General features: G+C 36.9%; 1 protein-coding gene across 1 annotated transcript in view; it reads right to left on the bottom strand.

The window, feature by feature from the left end:
- Nucleotides 1-5,917: 5,917 nt before the first annotated feature.
- Nucleotides 5,918-12,500, bottom strand: part of LOC125041632 (cation-dependent mannose-6-phosphate receptor-like) — a 25,115-nt gene continuing 18,532 nt past the window's right edge. Inside the window, exons 3-6 of the mRNA XM_047636693.1 lie at nt 11,594-11,703; nt 11,128-11,258; nt 10,733-10,859; nt 5,918-10,394 (exon numbers count right to left, since the gene is read on the bottom strand). Coding sequence (XP_047492649.1) covers nt 10,248-10,394; nt 10,733-10,859; nt 11,128-11,258; nt 11,594-11,703 — 515 coding nt within the window. The 3' untranslated portion in view covers nt 5,918-10,247. The remainder of the gene's footprint in view (nt 10,395-10,732; nt 10,860-11,127; nt 11,259-11,593; nt 11,704-12,500) is intronic.

Genomic DNA, 12,500 nt, shown 5'->3' with positions numbered 1-12,500 from the left:
CCCCTCATCAATGCATACTAGTACAGTATCAACCCTAATCAACAACCAACCCCCAGGAGACATTTCTACTCTCCCAACATGCTCAACTTCAACACCTTTACTCCCACAACCTTCTTCATCAACCACCCCATCTCCCCTTATTACTACCTTACAACCTTATTGCCCACCTCCCCATAACACTACCCCCCTCAACACTACTCCCTCCTCCACAAGTCCCTGCACTTCTACTACCCCCACCTCTACAAGAATCTTAAATACCCTATTTAGCCCAGCCAAATGGGACCGATTTTTCGTGATCCCTCCCACAGTTCCCTACTCTAAAAACACCCTCCTCTTCCAACAATGCCTCCAAAAACAAGTAAGCAAAGTCTCTTTCCGCAGCCGACCCGACCACTCCCGTCTCGTCACAGTAATAACTGAAAACCAAGCTATAGCATTAACAAAACTAACTGATCTATATGGTAATCCCATCCCTACAGAACCTCATCCAACCCTCAATACTTGCACCGGAACTGTCTCTATCTCCCCAACAGATTGCCCAATCTATGACAAAGAATGGTCAGATTGTGGAGAGGACTTACTCGCTTGTCTCACAGACTATGATGCAACATATGTACAATGCTACTCCATTCCTCCCAGTGGAAATCGTAAGAAATCCATCAACATTGCCAAAATTACTTTCCGTAGACATGACCTTCCCTTTAATGTTTACATAGGTGGGGAATCCCTACCTGTCCGACCATACCAACCTCCTCGTCAGTGCCAAAACTGTTGGCGTTTAGGACACCCTGCCAAACACTGTCATTCCGCAGCCAGATGCCCGCTATGTGCCCAACCTGGCCATACTCGATCAAACTGCTCTGCACAATCACGCACATGTGCAAACTGTGGCGGCCCCCATAATGTATTTTATAGAGGCTGCCCCACCTACAAATTTGAGTCTGAGGTAGCAACTCTCAGATTCAGACTTGGACTCACTCTACGTGAAGCCAGACAGGAAGCACATAGATGAGGCTTTTCTCTTACCCCCTACTCCAGTAATGTCGCTCACTCTGCCAATCCCCCTACCTCCCAAGCTCCTACACCCTCTCCTAAACCCAACCCCCTTCCATCTAACTTCCCCTATTCTACCTCCTACCTTCCCCAGTCAAATTCTTTTGCCATCCTAAACCCAGACACTCCATTCTCTACCCAATCAAATTCTTTTCCTATCCTAAATCCAGACACCCCAATCTCTACTACAGCCCCAACACCTTCCCCTCTCCCTCCCCGCACTACCCGCATCAGACAGAATAAACGTTCCACCCCCTCTTCCCCTACCTCACAATCACCTCCACCTTCATTTACCCCTATTTTTCAGACACCAGACTTCTCTTCCCCCCCTCACAAGAAAACCTTTATCTCACAAAACTCCCCAACCAACTCCACTACAGAAACTCTTGAAGATATCCAGAACTACATAATAGAGTCCCAAACTAATACTCATCCACCTTCAAATTCTACAACTCCCGCTCCCTCCACACTCAAAGTGACTGCCGATATCCATCCTCCTCCTACTCATATTCTCCCTACACCCAATCCTCCTACCCCATCCTAACACAACCCATTCCCCCTGACTCCAGCCCCACCTATATTAACCCTCCCACTATCCCCTCTATCCCTTCCACTCCCTCCTGGATACACATGTGAAACCCTCATGTCACAAGTACCCTCTTCCCCAGACCCTCTACCTCCCAACCCCCCTCCTGATACAACAGCACCTCCCCAACCTCATTCTTTATCCCACCCTCTAGCACCTTCCCCTTCAAATTCTCCAACACGCACTGCAATCTTTGCCAGTAAATCAACGAAAGTATAACTATCCTATATTGGAACATTATCGGTTTCCGAATGTTCCTCTTTCAGTCCCACATATTCTATTGTCATGCCCATGTCCTCCCTACAGACATCCCAACTTATCAGACATCCTTACAGAATCTCACACTTTCTGCTTTGACAACTTGTTTTCCTTCCTCAAATGCATATATATTCTTCACTTGATCTAACCCCTTTACATTACCTCATCCGACCCTAACCCATTCACTCACCAATTCCTTAACCCAACTTTAACAACTAATCACTAACCCAACCATCTTCACTAACATTAACTATAGTGCTATATGACCTTAGATGTCTAGCACATTTATTTTGCTTTTAACCATTAACCATTAGTCAAGTCTCCCCACTAATAAATTCAATACTGTAAAATTATCAATCTCCTCCTGGTCAGCTCCATTTCAGCGGAACAGATGTTGGGAGATGGCTCTCTCCCACTTACGTATTGGCCACACCAATCTAACACACTCCTATGTTCCCTATGTAATGTCCCTCTTTCAATTCCACATATTCTGTTGTCCTTTCCACTATGTTCCCTATGTAATGTCCCTCTTTCAGTTTCACATAGTCTATTGTCATGCCCATGTTTTGATGCAGCCTGTACCTCTGCTTTCCCTTACCTGTCTTCCATTCACCGACCTCCCAATCAATCAGACATCCTTACAGAATCTCACTTTCTGCTTTGACAACCTGTTCTCCTCCCTCAGATGCATACATATCCTTCCCTTGATCTAACCCCTTTGCCTAACCCGACCTTAACCCATTCACTCATCAACTACTTTGCCCAGCTTTAACCTTTTCAATACTAATCTGGCTAGCTGACGTATAGCAACTAACCACTAACTCAACCGCCCTTCACTACCCATTACTATACCTTCCTATTGTGCTACATGACCTTAGATATCTAGCACATTTATTTTGCTTTTAACCATTAACCATTCATTTATCAAAAATATTTGTCACATTAACAGACCCCTGATGCTGAGAAAGGACACCATGACTCCCATCACAAGTATTACTCATACCCTCAACACACTACTCAGTAAGAAACATACATATGTCAGACATTTGTATTTGAAGTTTTTTGTTTATTGTTTTATACTGCATGTCATCTATGGATTTTGAACCATTAGGGAAAATTGCTAGTGTAATCCAGTATTTTTTTTTTTCTCTCTCTCTCATAAGACTGTCCAGAATTTACAATAAAAGTCTACTTTTATTCAAAATTAGTGTAATTGACAAGTAATTCATATAACTGCAGGGAAAAATTCCTTTCTGTGAACTTAAGTATAAAATGAATGCAAAATTAAAGGCAAATATCAAGTTTACGCCTTAGATACCATAACCTAATTAATATCTACAAATGACAATATACATGCATTTCATCCAATGAACCCTTTCAAAGTCAATCAACTTCTCTTTTAGTTCAGAGCTGACACATCTCCCATTTACAAAACACTGATGGGAGTATGGATGTGGAGGGATTTCTTTCTTTCTTTCTTTTTCTTATTTTGTTTGGAATTGTACTCATGAAAAAAGACTTCCTGTATCATTTCAGGTTAACAAACACAGATGAAAAACTGGAGCATGGATGCATAAATTAGCTTACTCCAGCTGGCTTAGAAATTTGAAGCATAGAAATATATACTAATAGCTTATGTTGCAACTTATTTGTTTATTGGAGACAATGAGGCTAACTTGCCAACCAGAAATATCTGCAGCCTAGAAGTTTTTCATTTATTTAAGGCAAGCTTTGGAAGAGTGAAATTATCTAATTGTTTGATATTCATTGGAAATATCCTTGGTCAGTTCTTATGCTGATAGCACAGTCTTTTAGCAACTCTTCTTAAGGAAATTTTCAGTGAAATATTAGATCATATTTTTGTCACTAATCTTTCCAGGGGAACCTTCTTACGATTTTTTTTATTTTTGCTACATAGATATGTATTACTGATTTTTTTTCTTGGCCACTGCTTCAGGTATTTCCCTTTTCTCACTTCCAACCAAAAACAGTTTTATGGACTTGGCTGAAGGAGAATTGCTTTGCATTTAACCTATTCATACCTAGTGGCATCTACTCTTGCCATGTAGCACCAATCCCATATGCTGGGTGGCAAGTATTTATGTTATGCTCATCATATGATATGCGTTTTAAACGTTTAGGCATAAACTAATTTCTTTTACCGAAAATCATATGCCATGGCCACCCAATCCTCCTACCCCATCCTAACACAACCCATTCCCCCTGACTCCAGCCCCACCTATATTAACCCTCCCACTATCCCCTCTATCCCTTCCACTCCCTCCTGGATACACATGTGAAACCCTCATGTCACAAGTACCCTCTTCCCCAGGTTAAAGCTGGGCAAAGTAGTTGATGAGTGAATGGGTTAAGGTCGGGTTAGGCAAAGGGGTTAGATCAAGGGAAGGATATGTATGAAACCATATGTTTCCTATGTTTCAAAGTTTTCACTCTAGTGGGTGACTGCACATGTACTTAGTTCAGCATGGTTAAAAGTCATCACCATGGGATCATGAGAAGTAAAAGTTTTACATTTCTTCACTTCTGAAAATGCATAACAATGTTGTTTGGTGAAAATTTGAAACCATGGCATGTTGTCCACAGCACAATCAGTTATTACATTCTGCACCTTTTCTTGCACACCCTTAACCCAATGCCGCCAGGGAAAATGAACAAAAAATGGGGAAAATGCTGTGCCCATTTTCTTTATTTTTTTGTGAAATGTCTGCCCATAGATGGCTCTGCTAGTGCTTAGCCACAAAGGAGTCAATTAGTACACCTTGTGACCGTACCTGATTTGAATTGGCGAGAAAAACGTATTTTTTACTAGTGCTGTGAATATCGATGGTGTTATTTGTATTATAAACATTATAATTATTATAATGTTTTTTAATATTAGTAACAGCAAAATAAGATAACGTAAAATATTTCATAAATCAAAGAAAAGGGTGAACTGGCGAGATGGGCAGTACTTGTAACTGGCACATTGGTGACTTAGACAAGTGCAGCCATCTATGTGTAAAAACAATCAAACAAGTACTAACAATGGGCATAGCACGTGTCTACCCGTCGTAAAGGGGTTAATACCCAGTTACACCAGAGCAGTGCTGAGTAAGTTCTACTTTACAAAAAATAGCTGCATATAAACCAATACAATATATTGCACATGTATACAAAAAAGGGTTAGATAAACTTCAATTAAATTTTCTTGCTTCTGTAATCCACCTTTAAGACTAGTCCTTGTTACAACGCTAGTACTGACGGACAAAAATTACACAGTAGGTAGATAAAACAATTCATTATCTGCCAATTAAAAGAAATAAGAAAAAATATATGTAAACATACACACTTTATTATTTAGAATGTGTGTGTGTGTGTGTGTGTGTGTTTTTGTGTAGGTTTGTGTGTGGGTATGGGTGTAGGTGTGTGTGGGTTTGGGTGTAGGTGTGTGTGGGTTTGGGTGTAGGTGGGTGTGGGTGTAGGTGGGTGTGGGTGTGGGTGTAGGTGGGTGTGGGTGTGGGTGTAGGTGGGTGTGGGTGTTGGTGGGTTAGGGTGTAGGTTGGTGGGGGTGTAGGCGGGTGTGGGTGTGGGTGTAGGTGGGTGTGGGTGTAGGTGGGTGTAGGTGGGTGTGGGTTAGGGTGTAGGTGGGTGTGGGTGTGGGTGTAAGTGGGTGTTGGTGTGGGTGTGGGTGTGGGTGAAGGTGGGTGTGGGTGTAGGTGTGTGTGGGTGTAGGTGTGTGTGGGTGTGTGTGGGTGTGGGTGTACAAATGTGTGTGTGTGTGTATATCTGAATGTTAGAAATATGATGATTGTTTAAATATTTGCTCTGCTATCCAATTTCTTTTGTTTACCAAGTCTTTTTATCTTAAAAAAGTAAGTGGAATGTGAAAATTTTAGAGAGCACAGCATAAAAATACGAGCAAAAAATTTCTGAGATAATAAGCCCCAGTTATCCCTGGGTAAAAAAAAAGAAAAAAAAGAAAACAGGGAATAAAATGAATGAGATTATAAAACCATCAACACCAATATACTTAACTTCATTGAAAACTTACAGATGATAATAATCTACCATGAGTGAACACAAAACTAGAGGAAATACAAATGAAATATGAATACAATCCAGCATAACGACCTGTTTTGTTTCCTGCAACGGGAATTGAGATATTCGTTCCTAACCTTAAAAGGATGAAATATGGCTATTATCATTCCTAAGAAAGTGTGCACACTGAGTGAAACCATAAAAAAAATTTAATTTTTTTTTCAATCATCTATATGCCAAATATGCAAATATGAATGATCTGAGGTGAAATAATATCAATGGAAATGAACTAACAAACAATGCATTTTTCCTATCCTATGAGCACATGAAGTACTTAATTTCTTTCATCTTTTTGAAGTTCATAATTAAGATTAAATAGCTTCCTTTCTTCTTTCATTTGTTTAAATCTCTCTACACTCAGGCTAATCAAAGTGAATTTTATTTTCCTTTATCCATGATATATTCCTGATTTCATGTATGATCTATGTTTAGAAGATTTAAACATAGTGAAAAATCAGGAAGGTCTTTCAAGCCAGGCACCATCAGAAAAGGCATTAAAGTATTTTTTTCACACAGAGTTTGAACATCGACATTAACCATATCCCTGTTCAATGCATCAATAAAGGCACATGTATGGATGGTTACTGGGAGCAAGAATAACAATAAAACAAATACCTAAAAAAACATAGCAGTCTGTTGTTACAGAAGTCTATATAATCAACAAGGTTCACATCTTAGTAATTAACATCTTCACACACAAGTGCAAAAAAATAAGCAGTCGCAGTGACATCTAACTTCATCTAAAATTTTTAACTGTGTTATAACACAAAATACAACATTCATTTCTGTTAAAATATTACCACACATAATTTATATGAAAAAATTCTGAAAGCCTATAACAACACTTGAAAATATTGAAATATAAAACTATTTTTTTTTTGTCATTAAAGCTATTACCCTCGCTAGAACATCACAGATTCACCAACCAGACTTTTTGCTTGTTCATATCCAAAATATGCAACAATATTCCTCACTAACTCCATCAGTTTTATTGTGATCCAAACTTAGTGTCTGAATAATATAATAAGGCTAGCAATGTCCAGAGAAAATCTAAATTTCATCTCAGTACTCAAAAATATGTTGAAGCCTAATAAAAAATAATGATAATAATTTAAAAATCAGTAAAACAGAACATTACTAGACTATAGTATATTCACTTCAATATCTACTTCTCTCTCCAATTCTTAATAATCAAGTGGTGTTTAATGGAGTCCGGACATCATTATTATGCCTACACTTCCTGTGTATATTCCTCATGTATATACACTTAATTAGATTGAAAATTTAATCTAATAATGAAAATACCTTTGCTTTTTTATTAGTACTGACACAAAGTGCTTTTAAGAGACTGTCAATTATTCAGAAAAAGAAGTGATTTTATTTTAGCAACCATATTAGGCAAGTCATTACTTTAATTTCTTATCTAATATGTTTTCAGTCCCTAAATTAACACAATTTACAATTTATTTGTGCAATTTAACTTGCTACTAAAAATGTGTTTCATTCTATCTGCATCTGTCTTAATCCTTTTGCTAGACATCTTATTCATTATGCACAACAACATTAAACTTTCTCATACATCAGACCTAAATAATCTTAAGTTATATCAAACTGAGACAAATCCAACTCCTAAATCCTATTCACTAAAGTGTATGTAACAGATGACTGAGATTGGAATTGAAAAAGAGGGAGGAGGACAATGGAGTGGACGTAACATCATCTCCCATTGTACCCTAAATTTTACAAAGCCTTTGATGTGGCACACAAACAAAGATTTCCATACCAGTCTGCTGACCCATCAGTGCAATTCCATTTCATAGGAAAAGGATTGTTTCCCAAAACATCTCACTTCATTGTCTAATTCAATAAATAGACATGTAAAGCACAAGGAGGGATAATGCAAGGTAATATATTCTGGACTAACTCTCATGAAAGACATGATCCAAGTGCTGACATAAATATTTTGGCTAACAATTAAGCCTTCAAAAAGTGATAAATACATCAATAAAACTGGCAAAAATGGAGGCACATTATCAATCATAAGCTACTGAAAACTACTGAAAGTAGATCTTTGACATAATTTTGTTATGCAGCCTTATATAACTGGTCAATACTGGTCAATCCCAAATATTGACTCATAAATCTTTCCCCATGACCATATTTGTTGCTATTCAGGATGTTGGCACACCTATTTTAGCAATGAGATTGGTAAAAATCACAAGCAAATTATATCACTAAGACAAAAAGATAAAAAGAGATAAACACCACACTGCCTTTCAGGTCCCCCACTTCTCTGTCCTCCCAGTGCTTAGTTAACCATGTGAAAGCAAGGAGTGATATTACTTAACAGGTAAACAAATCAGCTGTTTGCCCTTCAAGTCTCTGAATCTTACCATCCCTTATATATAATCTTTTCTTTTTTTATAGGTAAGCTTTTTACAAATGTCATTTCTTGATTGAAAATAATAGTTCTGGAAGTATTACATTATTCTGATGCTAGAATAATTTCCAAAGATACTCATAACTTTATGTCATTCACTCTGGGTAGCTAGTAGTTCAACATTTTGGCAGACAGCTGTTTCTATCCAGCTCTTCATCCTTTTCTGTTAAGGGATTTGTAGTATCACATTTATCCTGCTCGTCTGCTTACTTTTTCCATAATTTCAGATGCCCTTTTTGGTGTCTTGCGTAAACATATGAAGTTTTCTATTCTTTGTTCCTTTATCTTGATCTTCCAGTTTCTTCCACCCTTTTCCCATTTCTTCTTTGGTTCCTTGGATATATCTTCTAAGTAGGTCAAGTTTTCATTTCTGGTGAATCTGATATTCTATCATATTCCTATCCCCTACTGTGCTCCTTTCTCATGCTCCAACCTCACACCCTTCTACTGCTACTGTCTGATGTTCTGACAGGATCAGTTATCATTCTTCATGTTAATACTGGCATATTAAGCAGGAATACAAGAAGCATTATTTCCACACAGACATCTTGAAGACATTCATAGAGATGCATAAAATATCATATGTTTACTCTTTTTCCTTATGGAAGTATCTCATATTCTGGAGGTACCAAAGGTTGCATAGTCTATACCTTATTCATACTGGAGGCCTGTTTTCTTACATCACTTCTCTTTCTACTTTTTCTGTTAATGAAAATGAGGTATGCTTTTGCATAGACAGTTAGTCCTTTGCATTCATGAACTTCATAATTTGCCAATCTAATTAGCCTCAGGCTTGGCCTAATTACATATTAAAATATAGACACAAAAAATCAAATGTAGGAAAAACAAACAAATAACTGTAAAAGTACAAACAACAACACTAAAAGTTCTATAAAATATAAAAAATGTTTAATATTGGTATACACAGCACTGAATGGGGATATTCTCTTTTCATCCTCTCGCTTTCATAAAGGGTGGACAGCACCATTATCTGTGGCTACATCATTGTGATCATCAGCTTTATGTTGCACCACATACTATGCACATATCTGTGTATTTTTTGTGAAAAGAAATTTTCTGTGTGATTTAAACCCTATTGTAGTTTTAGTCTTTAAAACGATCATTACTGCATAGTCTGGGATAACACAGATGCATTATATACATACACACATAGGAGCTATACTTATTTTCATTAATTCTAAATAGTTACGATGTATCTGTGTCTGGGGAACGATGTGACTCCAGAGGCTACCTGTAAACTTTCCTTAACACTAGCAACATTTACTGCACACATTAACAAAATGTTGGTGAATAATATTAAGGACCAGCTGTATGCATATTTTTCTTTACATATATGTATTTTCAATTTGCATATCTTTCTGTTCTATTTCTGTTTTGACACATTAAGGTCTTTGTCTCTCATTTTTTTGTCTTACCCAAATTTATAGTTAGCTTGTAATTGTATGCAAATTTATTTCCTTCCTTGCATTGATCTCCCTAATATTTAGCACTTCCTTTCAGCCTTGTGCACTAAGGAAATCTAGAGCACATCTTAAGAGCTCATCAGCTTTATTCCTTATTTCCCAGTCAGCAGGTATTTATGAGCTCAGAGATGAGGGGAGATTATGTCTATGCAATCGAAAGACTAGGTGGTGCTTTTGACTTTTTATATGCACAATATATTTGACATTATTCATATTATATTGCTATAATTCTGTGCCAACATCCTGAATGGAAAATAACAATTTTCAATCCTTCAAATGAGGAATTCTAACTAATACCTCTGAAACACAATAAAGAGATAGTATTTTTCTAAGGACTAAGGAGAGCTGAGTCTCTGTCTGTATTCTGAAGGTCCTGTGCCAAACGTTCCTCAATGGGTGAATACCCATCATAGGAGCTTGGGGGTCTTCCAGCACCACAGTACTGGTCACATCGACACACAGCACCACAACCATCCTTGGGGAAGAATAAAAAAGATTAAGAAATTAATTCAAAACATAGAAATGATGCTATATATCATCTGATTCTGCTCTTAAATGACACTGATAATCATAATAAGAGTATAAGTTTGAAATGACAAAGATAAAACCACTCTTTTCCTGTAAATGACAAAAAGCTTTTTGGTGCTGTGCTATTGTCTCAGATATATGTGATTCTCATTCTTCACTGCTCCTATAAAACATAATCATTACTAACACATAACAAATGAACTATATAAACCAGGATCATAATTAGTACAATTGCACAAAAATTACCTTCTCTTGACATACATAAATCAACATTTCTATACTTACGGCCAGTTTGTTACCAACTGAAAACCAGAATTCACGGTTGGGAATTTGTTCGATACCCTTTGCTCCACGCACTAACCGAAGGTAGAAGAAACCAAAGGTGAAATAGGCACAGAATGTCACCAAAACTCTGTAATATGATACAAAATAGTATGGTGAACTAATTCATTAAAATGTGTATAATATTCTAAACAACTAATAATTTAACATGTGATAATTACAACAGCAACTCAAGTAATTGTCATCAATATATCTGAAACTGACAATCCCTAAAAATCAGCAACTTGTTACTTATAGAAAACTACTAATATTCAACACTACCCTGAACATTTTATGGTTGAAACTAACTTACAAGTATGTACTTCTAAAAAAGAAAAGTAAAAGAATGATGAGCTCACATAATGAGAAAGATTGATCCTCCACTAAGGCCAGATTCAGGTGTAGGGGCACAGATGCTTTTGTGTCCAGCAACAAACAGCAAGTAGCATGAAGAACTGATGTTCAGCATCTCAACAGTGTGAATTTCCAACTGTAAAAGAATACTGCATAACTCACACATTCAACATTTGGTACCTGTATTTGGAAAGTCTTTCAACTATCACTAAACATATTTGTAGTCTTTCAACTATTACATAACATAACCCTTTTTTTCTATTTAATGTAGAGAAAATAAGAATACATAAATAAACCCCTAAATATTTTCAAGCAGGTACACACACGAACATACATTCTCAATGTATGCACATCAATATTCATGTCCACACATGCATGCAGGCAAACACATATTAACTGATACTTAGAGTGATCTTGTATTCAGTCTTTAGTTTCTCAATTTAACAAAATTTTAAAAACATCAACACAAACCTCAGCTTGATGGCGATCACACACAAACATGATATGTGCTTTCCGCTCTTCTTTGTTGCAAGAGCTGGTGTAGTTTTCGCCACCAAGCAAGGTAAGCATCAGCCAGTTATCTGTTTTCAAATATGAAGGAATATGGAGTGAAGTATAATAGAACAGCACATCATAAAACCATCTAAAAAAAAATATATATATATATATATATACATATTTCTTCTTTGGTTTAGGTCAGTGTTAACATTACAATGGTTCATCATACAACAAGCAGTAGGCCTGACGTGACTTTGCCTGATTAGGCACAAAAAAAAAAAAATTCCAGTACTACTTATGCCAATACTATTATCATTACAACTGACATCATGATTACTAATATTATCAATACTACCAACAGTAAAAAGATAATCTTTCTATAAATCCAGGAAAATGATAAACAAGCAATGAATAGTCAGGAAACTGAATCCTTGATGACTGGGAACTTGTGGAGCCATCTGTGTGTAAACTAATAACCTAAAATCATAGTGGGCATGGTATGTATGCCATGCCATCCCAGCACAAAGGGCTAAGGACTGTAGGTAACTTTTTAAAATTCAAAAACTAATTGCAGTATTTCAAAAGCAAACTTGATAGACAGAGCTGGGAAACTGCACTAATATTAATTAGGCCTGTGCTATTTTGTTTGTTATGCCTTAGACACAAGAGACTAAAGCATTGTGCTTTGCAAATTAAACTGACTAATTCTTTGTGTTGTTTCAAATCTACAATGGATTCCTCTTCAAATGAAGCAAAAACATTTCATATTTGCTTTGTCCAAAGAAGAATCCCTCATTAAAAATGTCATAACTGATTATTCTATTCATAACTTAGCTGTTACACTTTTTTATCATACCACAGCACACTTCCTTTAAACACG

This window comes from Penaeus chinensis, chromosome 31 (genome assembly GCF_019202785.1).
Source record: "Penaeus chinensis breed Huanghai No. 1 chromosome 31, ASM1920278v2, whole genome shotgun sequence".
NCBI classification, from domain to species: domain Eukaryota; kingdom Metazoa; phylum Arthropoda; class Malacostraca; order Decapoda; family Penaeidae; genus Penaeus; species Penaeus chinensis.
The sequence above is the reverse complement of the archived record's forward strand: the minus strand, read 5'-3'. Positions and strand labels throughout refer to the sequence as shown.